General features: G+C 40.1%; 1 protein-coding gene across 3 annotated transcripts in view; it reads right to left on the reverse strand.

The window, feature by feature from the left end:
* DAB1 (DAB adaptor protein 1) overlaps window positions 1-20,297 on the reverse strand; it is a 471,110-nt gene that overhangs the window by 18,238 nt on the left and 432,575 nt on the right. For 2 of the 3 annotated variants that reach the window (XM_032920111.1, XM_030494713.1), the window contains 2 exons: window positions 16,227-16,286; window positions 296-358 (listed from right to left, as the gene is read on the reverse strand). In XM_032920111.1, the coding sequence (XP_032776002.1) occupies window positions 296-358; window positions 16,227-16,286 (123 nt within the window). Of the gene's footprint in view, window positions 1-295; window positions 359-3,347; window positions 3,405-16,226; window positions 16,287-20,297 lie in introns of all 3 variants that reach the window. The other variant, XM_030494712.1, reaches the window with a different exon arrangement.

The following is a 20,297-nucleotide window of genomic DNA, read 5'->3' on the forward strand; positions in this document are numbered from 1 at the left end:
GCAGTGATGCATGAACCCCTGATAAACACCAGGGAAGGAGATCTGCAGCTCAGGTTATATCTTATGTGACACCTAGCCCTATATCAGGAAAATAAAAATTGAAGAGATTCTTTGCACTGACTCCACATTCGATTTCTTCCCCTTTATTTTCTTGCAACATAAAAACTACTTTGAAATCCTTCCTACTGGAATGGCTGATGACCTGAACTGTAAATGTGCTCCATAAATGAAAAATTTCTACACACTGAAAATAGTGTGTAGAAAAATGCACAGTTCGGTTTCCTTGGGTACTCACTGGGGGAGAGGTTACATCAGGAGGAGTGGACATGTCCCCAAAAAGCTCTAGTTGGGTAACAGCCTGTGAAGAGAGAAAAAAGAGAAAAAAAACATTTATTTTTTGAGGAGAAGCAGCTGTGAGTTAACTACTTACAACGTGTAAAGTTAACTAGTAATGCCTAGCAATATAAATCCACCTAAAGAGACATAGGCTTCAAAGGTCAAGTCCCATATGGAGGAAGCACATGGGTTCAAGCTGTGGGATTTCAATATTGCTGATGGACCCAAACAGTCAGCAGCTCCCTATAAAATGATCCTGTCAGGAATTCTCCACCATAAAAAAATGAATAAAGCATGGAAAAAATATCCAGAATGGGACTGGATGTGTTACTGCTCTGCCCTCCACATCAGTGAACACCAAGCATGATTTATGGCCAGCTCCTTTTCTAAACCCCCACTTCAAGGTCTTAAAACACAGCAGCAGACTATGGAAGTGATAGAAGGATACAGAAGGGAAGGGCTTTTAAAGTGCTGCCTGATTTCCCCTTGCCCATGGGACAGGTGTGACCTGGATAAGTGGACTTGAAGGAGGATGCACAACTGGGTTATTGTAAGTTTATAGCTCTACATTTCACTCATGCTAGAAATGTTTTCTGAGGGTGTCCTTCAGTTTGATCTCAAAATAGGTCACCCATACAGGTCTCACTCAACTGGACCAGAAGAGAAAAAGTGCTTTCATAATAAGAACACCTCAAATGGCTGCATAATCAAAGCTCCTTCAGAGGATCTGGAGTAAAATTACTTTCTTCCACCCACCTACCTCTGCAAATCAGTTCAGGTGGAGTCCAGGAATAGTAAATGGATCCCTTATAATGCAGGAAACCTAAACCACATCTACCATCCTTATCAGGGTGGCTATTCTGGAAAGCTTTGATGGGAACTCAAGAACTACTCTTTCTCTGCTACCTTTCTTCTGCTTACTGCCTTTACTTCTTCTCTGTACCATACTGCATCACACCCCAACACGTGAGAAGCCACAATTCTCACTGTGAATGAGATTTAATGCAAATCTTAGTTCAGTTTGTTGAACTTCCTCCCCAGCTTAGGGACATAAACCTTGCAACCCATCACATACTATGGAAGTGATATACATAGGCTTGAAATTCGGTTGAGTCCTGACCTACAAAGGCAGCCACCTAGTGCTCTGGACATTAACCACATGGGCTGGTTGCTCTTTACAACCTGCCAAAGGAACAAGATCACCCGAAGAATTTTTTCCTGCCCTCAACCTTCTATAAGAAATGATCCTTTAAGAAATAAGACTATCAAAATACAATAATCACAAAGATTTATATATTTTTGCAATCCAATCTCTATTCCCATATACAAAAGCAATGCTGCAATCACTTAGACCTGTAATTTGTCTAGCAGCTTGGATGACTCCCAGCTTTCTGTCTAATGATGTACCTAAGGATGAATTATTTCACATTTCCTCACATCATGTCTTATATTAAATAGATCACATTGCTTTAGTGCTATGGCAATATATTTTCTTCATATGAGTTTGTATATCCCTCTAAGTATCTGCATGGAGATAGAAAAAGGAAGAAAGAAGAAAATCCCTGTTTTCTTCAGGATACACCAATTCTAGTATACATTACTAAAATACTGCTAGAAGTAGCTTCAGCTAAAAAAAGCTCAGAAGTCACTTCTGCAGTGTGCAAACACACTAGGCGAGCGCTGTTAAAATGCCCAGAAAAGTTAGAATGATGACAACTGAAGCACTTGTTTGGAAATCACTTTGAGCCTCCTGTAGGCACTATTGACTCAAGAGATGCCAGGTGACACCAAATCACTGAAAGAGCAACTTTCTTGTCATCTCTCCAAATTGCTTGTTCAGCACCACCCCTAAATCTGCCCTTTTCCTGCATTCACTGGTGAGCTTTTCACTGTTTTCTTCTCTCTGGCTTGATAAGAAATAGCATGTGTCTTTTCAAGGAGGCCATGAGCAAAGGTTTCCCCAGTGCTTCCATCCCAGGTCAAGAAGCAGGAGAGCAAGCCAGAGGGGATGCGAAAGGGCAGGGCACACATGGTTGCACAAACTAAGAGGAAGTGTCTGTAAAGTTATACATTTGTTGTGGAAAAAACATACATTTCATATAGAAGGCCAGGTTGGACGGGGCTTGGAGCAACCTTGTCTAGTGAAGGTGTCCCTGCCCATGGCAGGGGGTTGGAACTGGGTGAGCTTTAAGGTCCCTTCCAATCCCAAAACATGCCATGGTTCTATGATGCTATGATTCTGTGGTACATATTCGAAAGGTGGTAACTCAGATCTATATGCCTTGATACCCCTGTAAAATTGGAACACTTTTCAGAGCGCTTCAAGGTGACAGGTCTTTGGAAACTCTTCACAGATATAGCTCTGTTAAAGTTCTTAGAAGAAACTCTATGGATGGATTTCTAAACAGGCAGGTGGAGAGTGATAGGAAAGCTGTCTTCGCTATTTGTTGTAATAAACATCATCCATAATATTCCCCAAGAAAAAGGAATATATGCACAGGGGAGTTACTTCTTAACAGAATAGGAAACTTATGTGCAAGAGGAGCTACAAAACTATGTCAGAGAATGTAAACAGAAATTTAGTGGGAACACAACTTCCTCATGAGAATGTAAACAGAAATTTAGTGGGAACACAACTTCCTCACTTACTTACTAGAGACAGCTTTAAACAGCAACACTTGGAGGTGGATTTTAAAGTCCCAAGTGGTTCAGATCTGGACCTAGGTTTTTTCTACAACCCTATTCTCAGCTGAAGAAATGAATGCATCTTCTCTGACATAGACGTAGTTTTATCCACTTGCAGCATATGAGATTCTGGACGCCAAATAGTTATCTTTTATTTTTGTGATTTCACTCTCTCTACAGAACTGATTTCACCCATTAGGCTTTCTTAAATTATTCACATCTGATATTAGTGAAGTTAATCCCAAACAGAACATTTTCAAATTGCACGTTTCCTATAGATGATTTAATCTCTATTTCCTTAAAACATTTTAGTGTCACAACCTTACCTGAGTGACTGAAACAAGATTTTCATCAATGTCCAGCAATAAGTTTCCATTCTGCAGCTGTAAAGCATGATTTATGAAATGAAATGAATGATTTATGAAAATGACATGAATTTCTGAGCATGAAAATGATAACCTCCATAATTATTGCCTTCAGTATTGAAATGAAAACCCTTTCCATCTTGCAGTGAGCACAGATAGAAAATCACACATTCAAAACAGTGAGATTGCTGCTGGGATGTGGAGCAAACATACATGTTATTTGTGCTAAATCTCATCTTCTGGAGTATAAGGCAATTGTACCACTTGCATCATAACTATTTATTTTCCCAGATATTTACTAATTCAGCAGTAAGCATACCCTGTGAGCTCTGATCCTGCTTACACTAATGGAACTTTTCACTGATTTGGTGAAAGACGGGACTTATCCTCAGGTGGAAAAAAACCCCATCTTTGGACAAAAAAAGCTCTAAAAGTAAGTATATGCAGAAAAACAAACCTTCCTCTTAAGTAGAGAACTATAACATCAATGTAGACCTAGTGAAGATGATTATTTCTTTCCATAATAATTTTTAAGATTACTTACAGAAGTCAAGTTATATTTAAATCCATAGTTTGTGTGTGTGTAACTACATGTGGGAGTATACTGCTCACACATGCACCCATATCTATATCCACCTATATATTTAACACAAATTACCACTTCAGTGTCCTCAGAGTGCTAACTACGTTTACTAGACTGTTGGAGATTTTATTTCTTGAAAAAGAAACATAACAGCAAATTATCAAAAATCACATCTTAGATGACTGAGAAGCTTCACGTAAGTTACCAGCCACTAATCCCATCTTAAAACAAAGGCATTTTAAAACCTCAGAAATAGCCTAGAAGGCTTTTTTTTTCTCTCCTTCATCTCATCATAGACCTGAAGAAGAGAGACTGGCAAAAGGCAAAGCTAAAGGAAGAAAATGCCACTGTGCACAACAGGAGAGGACCCAGTCCTGCATGTTCTTGGAGCTGACAGCGTGTTCACCCAGCCCCAGATAAGGAAAGTGTGAACGAAGCTTTGTTCATTTCTTCAAAGAACTCCACAGACCTTGAAACTATTCTTAAAATGAACCCAGAAGGGCTTACACCTTCAGGAGGGACTAATTTTGGGGGGTAGTTAATCACTTTTTGTTCTGACAGCCATCTGTTTAACCCCCCCACCCTTTAGCACCCAGGGATGCGGCTCGTGTCGCTCTGAAGCTCCGAAGCCCCCAGCCACACCGATCACTTTGTGAAATCAGCTGAGAAATAACCATGTCTCAGCACAGAGGAAACGTGTGCAGTGTTCAACAGACCATTAGAAATTCCCACCTGTGCTACAGTGGGACCTTGCAGAAAACATTTGCCCAACATGTCACGGCACATCCCCAAGTGCCCAATTAGCATGTAGCACTTGAGCTGTGTCTTCCATTAGATCGTGTTCTATCACACACTGGTGAGGAGACACTTCCTCAGACTGAAATATCCCTGTCTGTTAAAGCATGGAAAGAGCCGGCAACAGCTACCATGCCAAGGCTGCAACACAGTTACAGAGGGCAGAATTTGGCCCTTTCGGCCTTCTTCCAGTTTGTGGTTTTGATACTAAGCGCTTAACCTTCACAATTAAAGTCAACAACCCTCTCCCTCCTTCCCCCGTACATGATAGAAAATAGCCAGAAGCCTAGAAAGATGCTCCAGTCCTTGATCTTTCTTTAGGATTGCTGTCTGTGGGTTTCTCCACAGAGCAATGTAAAAGCTTGCTTTAACTATTCAAAAATGTATCCCTTTGAATATGAAAACACCCCTACAGCTTAGTCAACCAGGAACACACCACTCACTTGTGACCTGCCATGCAGACCGAGGCGGAGGGAAGAGTATCAATCCTTGCATCGTGATGACATTAAACCTATAATGAAGGCTCCATCTTTCTATGAAGGCATGTGAGACATACTGTAAATCTTTTAAACATGAAATATGTAAATCTGGCTTCTTAAAGCAGTAGCAAGCTTTTTAAACGACTCCAGCCAGTAACAGAATTCCTCACGATGTTTTTTACTATTCACCAAAGAAAAACATATCATCCAAGAGCTGGAGAAAAACCAAGAGTACAGAGATAAATAAACTGCAGCCTTCATAAAGCTGAACCTAGACCAATTCACCTCCACTACAGTATTCACTCTGATTACCAGGTACTCTGAAAAACACCTTTTCTAAGCAATGCAAAAGTTCAGCTTTTAAAAGAGAAATCTAAGATGGACCTCTTGCACTTATAGGAGTGTGAAGCACCTTATTTCTTTCACTTCTATACATAAAAACTGCCAGAATACTCAACTTCTGTTACTTAGTCTCAGTTCACCAATGGCTAGGGATCTACACTGACTTGCAGAATGAGAAAACTTGCTTAATATTGCTATACTTTTACAAACAAGATGATAAAAGAGCGTTTAACAAAATGTGGTTCTGAAATCTCAGAGAATGAAGCAAAGATGGTGCTTAAAATGCATGAAAAAGTATTCAGTAAATAAATTGTTCTCTGATACAGAACTCAGACAGTAAAAATGAGTATGAAGGATACTAAATATAGCAAATAACCAGCAACTAGTAATTAACCTTTGAGCTGGGTATTATCTATTCAAACCTCTTACAACTGCAGAGGGATTTAAACTTGGTTTCCTGCACGCAGGGCAAGTGCTGCACCAGTTGGCCCAATAGACAAAAGAAGAACCATCCAACTGTGCTGCCTCTCTGCATTTCAAATCCCCCTTTTCCAACATGTATTTTACACTGGCAACCTAATGAGAAGTCAAATGGTTAGTCAAACTAAACACTTGTGTTCTTATTTCACTTGAAACTGTAAATATTTTGGCTATGTCAAGTATTTGTTTCTGATGGTTTGAATCATTATTTTAGTTCAGCAAAGCTTCAGTTATTTACACAACCTTATACCACAAGTGTTTATATTACTATGAGCTCCATGAGCTGCAAGCAGCTTGCTAATTAACTACAATTCATTCTAAAAAACAATTAGAACTATAACGAAGGAGCATGTCACAATCATGACTGAAGTGATCATTAGTCAAACCACGTCTAGTAGGTTGAGACATACTGAAAACAACCAACAAGACATATTGTTTTCCTGTAAAACCACTGTTGGATTAATGAAGTAGCATGATAACTCAACAAAGAACTGCTCAATTGCTTCCTAATTAAAGTGAATACACGGAATATGTGTGTGAAAAAAAATTGTCAATGCGTTCGTAATCTTCAGCCTCCTACAGATCCTAAAGATCTCAAATGCCACAACCTTTCCCAGTTACAGAGGTAATGGCAGCTATGACATTACCATCAACCCAAATTTATACAGCTGAGTACAACCTTTTAGTTGTAAGGCTGCTGTGAACGTTTAGGGTGATTCCCAAATGGTACAGGTCACATCAACAGGATGGGCTGCTATAAAACTACACATCCAAAATACATGCATTTGGGCATCCATTACTTACACAGGGTTCAAATTCAGTGCTCGGAATCCCATGGGACACAGGAACCCTGCTGTTTAAAGTTTCTCTTATCAGCTTCACAGGGTAACTGAAACTTCACAGAAGCACTCTTCTTCAAGTAATTCTCCTCTGTATTTCTACTGGAAGTAATCAAGGTTCTGACTTCGGTATGATGGACCCAAGTACAGGGTAGCCTTGAGCTTCACTGCATTCACCAACTGGCCAGCTGCCTTTGCTTGTCCACTGGGAAGCACTGGATGTACTGGTTAAAAATGCTGTTAGTCAACGCTGCACAGCTAAAGTGGTGGGATGGTTAAGGATAATTGACATAATGGAGTATTGAGGAGTGTTTGAGTGAATCGCTTCACTGCACTGGTGCTTGATAGCTGCCTTTAAATTAAGGATCTCTTCATATGATCAAAACATACGCTCACTCATTTGTTTATTTTCTCTTCATTTGAAGGGAATTTAATTCTGAATTCCCTGTGTACTTTAGGTATTTACTCTTACAGGAAATGGTATTTAAAACGTTTCAATTGCCACTTTTCTCTGACAGCCTCTAATAAATCAAGAGTCCAAAAGAGTAACTCTAGCTTAGAGCCAGACCCATGCTGCTTCCAGGCAACATGACATTCAAGATAATTAAACTTCCCAAAGCACAGAGGATGATGGTGCAAAGGTCCCAGCTGGAAGATCACCTCATCCGTATCTTCTCCAGACCCCATGTGGTGGGTTCAGAGAGCATGGTATACACCACAGTATACACCGGTCACATCACACACATTTAAAAGCAATGCTGCAAGTCCAGAAATATCACTGTGTTGTTGAACTAAACATTGAGGCTTTCAAAATGTTGACACAAGCTACAAAAGCTGTTGTCATTTACATTTGTGATAGTCAAAGAGGCCCTAACATCTGTCTTTTAGAAACATAAACCTGTCTCTACATTTAGATACCTTTACAAGTATGTGCAATTTATTGTGTGTGGCTGATGCAATGCAAAGATTTTAAAATGAAACCTGTTTTTTCCATTCAACAGAAAACTGGAAACAAAGGGGAAGAGTGAAACATTTCAGCTAATAACAGTGGCAAAAGCCAGCCTGCACCAAATTTCATTTCAGCATGAGGAAAGGTGTCTGAGCACGAAAGTCAGGAAGCAACAACAAGCTGCTGGATGGTTCAACATCAGTCAGCCTTGCCCATGTTTCCATCCAGAGTTATTGCCAGGCATGTTCATTGGCATCGGTGGCATATGTGCCCTAAAGATCTATTTCTGAAAGTAATGCACTTTTTCTTCCCAGTGTGTAGCTCCACCAGTTCTCCCTGAGGAAAACAGGAATGAGGACAGCAGCATAGGACACAGTAAGAGGTCAGATGGGGAAAGAGGAACTCTCTAATGTCAGAGGAGTATGGCACCACCCAGGTGGTACAATGCAGCCAGCCATGGTGAAACATGATGGCTTTAACTGCAGATTGGAGAGACAAGTGATGACAAGGATCCAAACATCCATGTGGGAGTCAAACTCCACTTCTAGCCTGTGACAGCAGAGACAGCTCTAGATGCTTGCAGGGAATAAATTTAACAATGGAATGGAATTAGGAATAATTAGGAAGAATTTCTCCCCTGTGAGGGTGCTGAGGCAGTGGCACAGGGTGCCCAGAGAAGCTGTGGCTGCCCCATCCCTGGCAGTGTTCAAGGCCACGTTGGACGGGGCTTGGAGCAACCTGCTCTAGAGGGAGGTGTCCCTGCCCGTGACAGGGGGTTGGAACTGGATGAGCTTTAAGGTCCCTTTCAACCCAAACCAGTCTGGGATTCTATGATTTTAAAATACTTGCAAACACACTCATACAGGTCTATCTAATGCCTTTCAAAACAACAGATGTCTGGAGCTATAACCAAGCTTAAGAAACAAGTTATTTCTACCTTCAGTATTGAATGCTGCCTCATCATGCTATTTTCCAAGCCTTGAAAGTCCCTGAATTTCAGCAGGCAAAGGAGCCAAGACCTGTGTACTTCTCTACTTAGTGACGTAGGATAGCACTGAATTCATCAGCAAAAATTCACAACAGCTTCTCCCCAGACTGATGCAAAATGCATACAGCACTTTCCCCAGAACTGTATTCCCTTTAATTTGTAAATAAACATCAATTGTGCAACTGATACCATTTAATGCACACAGCGATACAGACTAGCTAAAGCTACAAACTTTGCTACTTAGAAAGCAGATTGTGTGTAAATAAATTTAGCAAATCAGTATGAGCTGCAGGGCCCTGAGCAAATCAAAATGTAGTGAATCAATACAACGTGCAGCTGTGAACTTAATATATCAGCAACCATCAGATAAAATCTGCATCAGTCATATTGCATAAAGGACAAAAATTCACTGTGTGTAAGAGAACTTTACCCCACAATCAATGAGCTACACTCATGGTTCAGCTACACTCTCCACTTTGGAGAATATCAAAAGGGATAGAATATTACCCCAGAAAATGTATAGGGATCGAGGTAAGGTCAGGAATGCAAACACACATGAAGCCATAAGACATGCGACCTAACAGGTTGTATGACTGTGAGGGGCCCCTGAAATGTTTATCATTTATTTACATTGCCCATGTTCTGTATTAAAAGTACAAATCTAAACTGTCATACTAACACCCATGTCACCTCTATCCAACAAGATAACCCTGTCACCACAGCAAAACCTGCTGCTTTGGTTTGCTTCCTTGTTTCTTGCTTTTTCTACAGTACAGAGAAAGAATGATGGAAAACGGATCAAGGGCAGTGCTGCTGGATTACAGCCTTCCCCATTATGGGTTTATGTCCCAAAATCCTAAAGGATTGCACTGGGAAGTAAAGTAAGTTCAATGCTTTGATAGCATGTGATCATCTGCTGGTGGTGCAGGGTTTAGGATCACATTGGGGGAACGGTATTACAAATGCAGGAACTGAATGCCTGCTAGAAGGAGTAGTCCTATGGATTAAAAAGAGCTCAATATGTGGCCCACAATATCAATATGAAATAAAAGAACAATTAGAACAGGACATTTTATTCCTATTTGTGAAACACTATTCCTACACTATTAAAACACACTATTTTACATGCTAGATGTAAAATTATGGATGGATTGAAACCAGAAGTTTGCAAGCACTTATTTTCAATGTTCAGAAACTACTGAGAATAAGATTCATAGTCTTAAAAAGTCTATACATTAATAATGGATTAATTCTAACATCTAACCCTCCAGATTGTTGGAAATCAGACTCTGAATTCAGGTTAATAGCTTTTTGAATGTTCTTGCTCTACCTGGCATTGCAAGAACAACTTTTCAAGTTGAAATATCCCAAACTTTGAGCCAAGGTGCTAAAACCTACACAAGCCATGTATATAAGACACATGAAGAAACTTCATCACTTTATGCTACACATGTTAAAACCTGGGAAGACTAGGGAGGAATACCTGGTTTCTGCTTCCTGTGCCATTAAAATCTTTATTAAGATGTAAATCACAAAATATCCCCAGAAAAAAAAAAATAGCTTAAAAGAAAAAAAAAGGAAAAAAAGATACAAAAATCAAACAAAAAAATACAGATTTAGTTATTACAGTACTTGATGAGAGAACAAACATCATATTAAGTACAGCTTCCACAAGTTGATAGTGGTGATCACTATGAAACATCCCTGATGGTGGCTAGTTCCTCTCCTTGGAAAACAGACACAGGGGTTTGAGCAAGGTCTCGGACCTCCCATCTTAGCTGATGCTAAACAGAGTCTGCTAGTGAAAACTCAGGTTTTAAAGCTCTCAGCTGCATAGCTGTTTATACCAATGCTGAGTGAGGGTAAAAGGCTTTTAATCAGAGTTTTTACTTGCATTTTGCACAGGTATAAGCAGAAGCAGAAAGTATAAAACAACAAATGATGAGGCCCATAGGTCTTGCTAAAAGGAAGGAAAAAGCACCTTGACAAATCTCAGTGACCTTTTATAATGTAGAAGTAATTAAATCACAATTAGTGACAGACCTTGACTGGTAACACACATATCTAACAGAAGTCCAAATAAAATAGATGCGTCAGCTACCTGCCCAACATACCAAACTTACCCCAAGGCATCAAGGGATCTGCCTTTCCTGTATCACTCTGACCCAGCTGAATGCAAGACCCTCCTGCAATGCCAACAGCTTCTTTCTAACCCCAATAAAGGAAAAAAAAAAACCCAAACCCACAAATACAAGTATCTTAAGACATGACAGTGCAATGTGAGCAACATCACTGGATATCACTTAGTAATATCCGTGACGATTGCCCAGAGGATAACACAGGGCAGGTTGATGCAGGTCGCAAAGATGATGGTACCCACACAGCAGATGGAAACAAATAGCTGATGTGTGGAGACGCTGTTATAATAAGGGCCTCCTGCTACAGCACAAGTCTCGCTATTGAAGACATGTACGTGACAACAACATCTCACCTTCAGGGCTCAGATGTTACCTTTGGCATGGTGCTAAATGTTTCCATTATAAGCCAGCAGTGGTATCAGAGTTAATATTGGTATTAAACCAAAAGGCAAACTGAGTGAAGGGACATATGGAGCAGAGCGCAGTGCTGCACAAAATCTTCTCAGAACAGTTAATGCAAGGTCTAGATTGCAGATACTGGTGTGTATATCCACTTCTGTCTATAGAAACAGCAAAGGCCCACCAAAACATTAAACAAACTCACGCCACAAGACATCATCATAACACATATATTTTCAAACTTTGCAACAAGTAGCTGTGCCTGTTAAAAATGCACGTCCCACAACGCAATGTTAAACCTTGTACACAAGGTTTAATTGAGTGTAACTAAGTTAGGGCATTTGAACACAGGTAAATAAAGCGGACAGCTTTCCCAGCACAGATAGTCAGACTGGGTCTGTGCACACTCATTCTTCTCATGTTGCAAAATTTGATCCCGAAAGCCTGATTGTGGAGGCTGAAACCAGTGTCACCAGTTTGCAAGTTGTTTCTGTAAAGCCACTGATGCAAACTACAGGAAAAGCCAGAGTTACAAAGCCCTTCTCCAGGCTGAGTGTGACAGAAAGAATTAACATGGTGAAGGTTGGTGCGAGTTATCCAAAAAGCTGCTCTGAACCACTTTACGGTCAGATATTTTGGCATGCTGTTTCTCCAGGGACTGACTTTCTGTGTGAGCTGGTGGAGCCCAGGGTGACCATGCCTTCCAGATGACCCCAGGCACAGTTCTTCTGACATGAGACCTGAACAAATCAGACCTCCAAATGACACTGTAATCCCAGCCAGAATTAAAACTTAGCTTTCCCAAACGCAGCTTCCCAGTTCAAGGCAGAAGGATCAAGCCACCCTTGTGGCTTCTAGATCCATTAATGCTCAGGTCCAGCCCAGCTTCATTTGCTCCTCCCATGCCTTGCCCTAAAGCAGCGCAATTACTCCCTGTCCATTCCACCTCAGTTCAATATTTTCCACATAGTTGTAACAAGCCGAACGACTGCCTGCATTGTAAGGCATGAGTTATAATGCCTCAAATCTTTATAGAGCAGTAAGATGACTTGTTTGAAAGCCTTCATAAAATTGTAAGCAGATAGTTTAGACATTCTGATGAGAAGAGAAGATTTTATTATGATGTGACTGACAGTCTCCGTGAAGGGTATTTACAGTCTGACTCTTATTACTAAAAACACCATGACAGGTAGAACTTGATGTGGATGTATAATGGGGAGGCGATAGGAAATTATGACAAAAAGAGCTCATTAAACATTTCACTTTTTTATAACAGTTAATTTCACATACAGATCTGCAATTTCTAAGTGGAACGTACACCACTTAACACAAGCTTTTTGGGTGAGCTTGCTTTCTTTGTCTGACTTGATGTCTACTCTCAGTGAGTATTGGAGAGTTGGTCTAAGGAAGGAGCAAAGAGAAAATAGGAATGAATACATGAAGTGTGAGTTGATACAGGGGAAGAGAGGAAATAGAATACCATGCACAGTGTGGGTTTGGAGCTGAGCTGCATGCCCCACACAGCAAATCTCCAGGAGAGTAGGATTTGCTGGGAAGGGACACAGCAAAGAGATGGGGAAATACAAGAATTCTATTGAGTAAGCAATCTTTTCATCCCAGTGCCAGAGAAGGGACTTGGCAACCAGCCACCACGCTTAATTGAGTTCAGCAGGTACATTCAAATTCTGAGATCAAAGACTCATTCCCTTCCCCCTCATTTGCACCATATTTACATTACTTGATTTCAGAGATCATGAGGAGTCATACTATGAAGTACTTTGACATCTTCTGACAAATGGCCTCACACAATGGCACAGTGTTGTGCAAGTACATCAGCTATCTCAATGCATCTACAATGTTGAATATTTCTGCTTCATGGCACTACCAGGAAGATGCTTCATACCTTCAGCCATAATGGAACACAGAGAAATATCTGCCGAAACAGTACGGGTTTCTTAGGAAGCTATGAGCTTATTGAAACCCAATATGAATTAACACTCCCCAGTTTCAAAGCAACCTCTGAAAAAAGGATTCAGGCTTTTAGTTTTTCCACTGTGGTAGATCTCGCCCCACCTAAGCCTAACTATTTAGTAGTTATCATACCTGCAAGGCATTTACAGATCCTCTGCAGCCACGGAAGAACAATGTCTAGATGTACATTTATTTCCACCTGAGAGGGACACCTCATGCAGGCAGGAGGAATTTCCCCATGAAGCAGCTATTTTTCTCACTGGCTATAGAAAGTCAAGGCTGGAGGGCACCTAGATAACTACGTTGGTATCTCCTACTTTTATGTGCAGAGACTAGAGAGAACTTGCCTGGGAACACAGCAGAGGAAAACAATCCCAAGATGGAAAATGGATTTCTGTCCAGGGAACGCGGGCAATTCAGTCTGAACTCAAGCAAAACTTGCTGCATTTTTATTAAGCGTTGTATTTATTGCCAGGATTGAGAATTCATGGTGCCTGAAACCTATTAGGAGCTACAAGAAGTTTCTCACTTTACTTGTCCATTATGAAATTACTGAAAGCGACATCTCCTAATAGAGAAAGTGTCCTTACATGTTGAAACTCGGTAGATGAGCTAGATTATTTGCCCTCAGATTGAATTTTAGAGGTTTATATAATAATGACAGCTATAAATTGGGAAAAAAAAATTATGGCAAGTGTCTCAGTGACAGAGTGTGGAAGGGTGAGCAATAAATCAGATGGGCAGTGGAGTATTAAACTGCTAATTTTAAGAGCTATTTCTGCTTTCCTTTTTTTTTTTCTTTTAATGCATACTAATATAAAAAGGTGAAACAAAATCTCAGCTACCTATTTCTTCCTCTTCTCTTTGTCTTCATAAATTACAGTACGTAACTTGTTTGGAGAAAAAGCTCTAATCATTTTAAATTTAACCATGACATAGCAAAAAAACCCAAACTGAATTAAGTCAAGCAACCAACTTCATGGAGATGACAGATGAAATATATTTGATGATTACAGAGTGGGTTCCATATGCCCTATATCTCACAGTCATGCTCTTTACCAGGACAGCCTAATACCAAAGTGTCTGCAGACATGATTGCAAATGGACTCTACACCCAGTCGTACTGCAACGACCTAAATTACAGACTATACTGGGAGTAAATTTGAAACATCCCTGAAGGAATAATAAAAAAGTCTCAGGAAATGTACAGCAGAAGAATTGTAACACTGAACTATGAGAGAAATGAGTGAAAAACCTACAGCTATTCCATGGCCACAAACACCTTAATTAGATATGCAACATGAGTTATTTTACTAGATTTTCCCAGGCAACATGACGATGCCTCCCTCCTCCTAGTGGCTTATCATGAAATATTTATGGCAAGTTTTGTTTGTTTGTGCAAACCACAGAAGTGTCACAATTCAGGCCCCCATTCAGCCCCTCCCCAGCACTTATTTCTGTAGTCAACATCTCTGTGCTCAATCCCAGCTGTGCAAGTTACCACATCCACATGTGAAAGGAGTCTGGAATACAGACATTTTCCCCTTGCTTAAAGTAGACTGAAATTCCCAACCTTTTCCTTTGTTTTTCTCCATTCTCATATCAATTCTCTGAAATGCTAATTTTCTGTGTAACCAATGCAATCAAATAATTTCTTGAGGTATTTATAGCACAAATTTATATTAAACAGCATAATCCACGCTTCGCAAATGCATGCCTTGCTGTTAAGGCATCTGCCACTCCACTTGCTACCATTCCTTACGTATGGGAATAAACGCTGCAACTCTTCAAAATGCTAATACACAGGAAGGGAATGGTGCCATTTGGATACAACAGCACATTACCCCTACTTTTTAATAGTCTACTGTCCATGCAGGACACAGGACAGAAAGACCTGACAGTCTGTATTACCTTTAGTCCCTTTTGTACTTAAAAGCACTACAGAAATAACACGCAGCAATACAGGGAGGAAATCTCCTTGTGCTGATTACAGCCCACAGTAACCAGGAAAGCAATGCAATACTTAAGAGGAGAAACTGCCACTCAGGAATTTGTTGAGTGAGGTCTTTTTGCACACTTCAACTTGATGTAGCTCCTTTCAGAGCTTCCCACAGTTGTCTGAACTAATGGCAGTTGCCCACATCTCTGCCCTATGTTAGTTTGGTTTAATGTGTTTGTTAGGGTTTTTTTTCCAAATGACAGAAAAGTAATTCTAATACAAATTCACAGTTTTTGGGTAACATTTGATTTGCAGCTCCTTATGAAATGTTTACCTATCAGCACACTGTGCTCACCAGGAAAGTCTTCTGAGAGGTATAGACATTTTGGCTGCAGAAAAACACTGTAGAGGTCCCAATGTTCTGACATACCTTTTCCTAATGCTACTTCTCTTGAGCTCCACTCTATTCAGATTTCACCTCCCCTGCTGTCCTACTAAACCAAGCTGTAAGGAGCACAATGTATAAAGTACAGCTCTGACAGAGCACACAGAGGAGAAAATACGGCCCATGCTCACTCAGAGTGATGAATCTTGTAAAGCACTGGGTAATAGAGGAACCCCCTAATCCGGGCTCCAACAGTTCATGCATTAACATGCAGAAGGCTTAATTGTCAACTCTTAACCACAGACAGCACATTTATAAATGGTGACTTCCATAAGAACGAGTTGGAAGAGACAGAAAGGAGGTGTAAGTAATGAATGAGATGGATGTAAGTGATATAACAATCTTGGTTACTCTGAACCAACTCAGTCGACCCATAACACATCACTGATAAAATTCACATCACGAGGAATATACCAGCTGTTACATACAATAATGAAAGTCACAGAAACTGAGAAACACACCTTTACTGCATATAAACAGGGAAGATACTTACACTTACAGGTTGACTTTTTGGCACATCATAAACACCTTCCTTCTTTTGGCTGGTAGGAACCTGCAACAGAAAATGAAAACTAAGGTCATTACCCAAGCAGATTTGATGAAAAATTCAAATCAGCAACTGACATAGATGTATAGGGTAGTCATTTAATACTAATAAAATCAAGGATGGTGCCCTCTTCATCTAAAAAGTACCATCACTTGAAAAGATACTGAAGAAATAAAACATCTGTCTGGATTTTTTTAAATCCTAAACCCCAGTAGTGTTCAGAAATAAGATTTTCATTCTCAATTAATTTTGGTTGCAGTAAGTCCAGGTGCACTTGGATCTCCTTCCTAGTGAAATGGCTGTTCTATTCATTTTACTTGGGGGTTAGAAGATGTACTTGAAAGTCATGATCAGGTCAGTATGCCATCTTCCTCCATGGCAGAGATCCAGGGTAGAGCTACCGATCTGAGGGAAGGAGATGTTTGGCCTATAGCGTTACATTTTGACCTTCCAATTCACTTAATAATCTAAGTCAAATAAAGTCATAACATGTACCCCTGCAGTGCTGGGTTCCTGTAGCTGTTCTAAGTGATGTTTGGTTATGATGCTGCAATTTTACTAAGGAATTACTGGCCTGTCAGAGTCTGACACAGCCAGGGAACTGAAGTCAACAGCCTCACATGGACAGGGGACGACACACTTAAACTTGGGGTGAGCCTTTAGTGAAGTCAAGAGTCATCATTTACACCTTAGGCATTTATGACCTGCTCATGTGAATTGAGTTGCTTTGTAATACTGGGCTTTGCTTGCCTCAGGACTGCTGGTTTACATATTTACAATTTGCGATTATATTTCTTTTTCTTCCTAGAAGCACTGAAGGTCTATTGTAAATAACACAAGCAAAGAGAACATGCTCTAAACTGGTACAGATTTTTTCACTGAACAAGGGCATTCAGCATAAGAAGGTTATACTTCAGACAGTAATGAAACCTCACAGGTCAATCGGAGAATAATACTGCAGATATTACAAAATTATTACCTTTTTGTTTTCTAAGACAATAAGTATCTTAGAGTTCTGATACTAGAGTAGGACTGCTTTAGGGGAAGCTGAAGGAATATAACTTATTCATTGAGATGTACTATAATTTCTTATTCTGTATAATATGTAAGAAGCTCTCTCTACTGTTCAAACATTCTCTTGCCCATGTTTAAACGTTAAAATGCTCAAGACAAACTGTGCATCGTTAACTTGGTGCACATTGCATAAGTCAAAAGCACAAGCACAGAACCCTCAAGGGAACTGCATGAGCTTTTAAAAGATCTCTTCTATTCCTATCCTGGGAATAACCTGCTTGACTTGCTTTTCTCAAAGTACTGGTCACTTCCACTAAAACCACCTATCACATTAGATACGTAAAACGGGTAACAGTGGAACAGTTCAATTTCATGGAAATAATAGTCTGTAACAAGAGAAAACTTTAAGTGACTGTCAGAGCAGAAACCAAGAATGGCCTGTTTAATGAGTCAATGGAAAGCTTAGTCTTCATAAAAAGAGGACAAATGTGCTAAGATGAACTGTTTATAAACTACCAGTTTCGCTTTTCTCTCTAAGTTTCCCCTTCAAGTCATTCTCCCCTTCCTCCTTCCAACTTTTCCAGGAAGTCATCCCTATTTGCACACTTCTACCCACAGCTTACTGCTGAAATGAGCATTTCCCTGCACTATCAATCCCCTCTTTTTTACTCCAGCTTATACTTACATTAGAGAAAAGCTCCTGACTTCTAATATCAAGACAGAGAAACTTTTCTGACAGATATTTTTCTCTCCCAACTTGATACCCGTTGTCTTCTTGTCATCTTTACTTGCCATGTAGCATCACGCTTTCTTGCATTGCTACTTACACTAGGGGTCTGCAAGGGCTTTCTCCTGGTTTTTGTTTTCTTTGATTAGAAATATCAGCAAAGAGGTACCAGCACTGCTGCTGCTGACGGCTGTCTCTGTGACAGGCTGTGAACCACTTTGATGTACTTGTATTTTACCAGCAAAACAAGCACCACAATGCAGAAACCCCCATCTCAGATTGACAGCTCCTCATCCAGCTGAGCTTGCCTCTCCATAGAGACCAGCGCTGCTACATACACAACACAAAACCACTCAACAAAATTCCATCCCCACCTCACTAAAACTGGCAGGAGAAGAGATGCTATTAAGAAATCTGACACTAGGTAAAAGGACTGTGAATGCTCAGTGATCAAGACCTTGCCTAACACATATTAGAGTAATTTACATAGACAGACAATATTAAAAGAACAGACAGACACAGACAGTCTTTGGGGTAATGTATCAAAAAAAGGTGACAGAGAATGAATGCTTAAAAAGAAAACTGTGACCTCTGCTATGTTAAAAAGAAATAGAAATTGTCACTTTCAGCACATTATCTTCCACCTCCAGGTGGAATCTTTTCTTTCCTGCTGGGTAGGACTTTTTCCCACCAACGGAGAAGTGAACTCTTCACGTACCAGCTCTTGGTTGAAAACCCAGAGCAGCACCAGAAGAAAGACTTGATGAGGCTGAAGTGAGGATGCATGAGGTTTCTGAGAAGATGCATGTTTACCAGAGTGTAGTATGGGGAAGGCTTTGTAGTAAATGATAGAAACAGGCACCAATTTGCATCAAACTAAAATGAAACTACCAAATAAAAAAAGAAAACAGGAAAATGGGACTTTTTCTAATTTAATTTTTAATAGTAGCCTGGATGGTTCTGAGGTCATCAAAATCTCGTAAGACAAACAATCTGCTAGTGATCTGAGTGTAAGATCTGAGCGGTGGGAACCCAGATTTATAGCAAGCCAAAAGCTCACAAAGTCCATGGGAACTAAAAAGCTTGCAGCCCTGAGCAAGTCTACACTAGCGATACTACAGCATCTGTCAATTACATAGATAATGGAAGAAGACACCTTGCTCCTTAAACTCAGCATTTGCAGTATCCCAGGTATTGCCTGTAGTAAATAGAGAGAAGGACAATGCTAGACCTGCATATACTGAGAGTGTGGTATATTAATCACAGGAATTTTCTGTGGGAGGAAACACTTCTTCACATCCAGATACTGTCAAGGGAAGCCTCGAGCAGTTCTCTAGTGGCTTACAGGACAGTAACAGCAGCGCCTTGAGATGAGGTGATAGTGACCTCACTATCTGCTCATCGTTTTTAATTTCCATTTTAAGAGAAAGAAAGTGTCCAGAGTCCTCCTGTTCTTTAGGCCATTCCTCAGAACACAGTTCCTACTTCTTCCCTACCCACCAAAGTGTGATCCAAGACCTCCAAACACTGGGAGTGAGGACCCTATTTTGCTTGCTTCCACTGGTACTTCCCTAAAATGCCACTAAAAAATCTGTGCTTCTATGAACAACAAACTGATTTTTTTTTTGTCTGAATATAGTTGTCATGGGATTTTTGTTTCTAGCATAAACCTGACAACTAGAGCAGTAATTATTCAACGGATTGCTTCCCTGACAATAGCCAAACTTTCAACACTATGCGGTAGAAAAATTTCAACCTTAGGCATACTCTCACCTTGAGAGCTTTGTGTGTCTTGATCTAGAGATGCAGAAAGATGCATATTCTAGTGTGTGTGGCAGTAGTGCCAGGAAATCAACACAGATTAAATGGATCTCATCTCAATGACCCTGTGATGAGGTATATAAAATGGTTATTTTCTAACGTTTAGCTTGCATTTCCATTTCCCACTTAGCTTCTTTCTATTTTGGCTTACAGCTACTCTAGCCTTTCAATTTCCCCCCTATTATCTTCCTACTTTTTATCATTACTTAAAAAAAACCAGCTTTCCTTTTTTTTTATTCTATCTTTGCTCCTGTCTACTTTAGAAATGCTTTTCCTATTAGCAGATCAACCTCTATTACAGCTAGATGAAATGCTTAATCACCACTTGAACTTCTTCCCCTCCATACTAAATGATTTCCTCAAATCACTGTTTTCTTACAGCACACAGAGATTTCTGTCTATTTTCAGATTTGCCTCTAGTATGTGACACAAAATGAATTACATTATATTTTAAT

The sequence above is a fragment of the Strigops habroptila genome, chromosome 8 (genome assembly GCF_004027225.2).
Source record: "Strigops habroptila isolate Jane chromosome 8, bStrHab1.2.pri, whole genome shotgun sequence".
NCBI lineage: Eukaryota > Metazoa > Chordata > Aves > Psittaciformes > Psittacidae > Strigops > Strigops habroptila.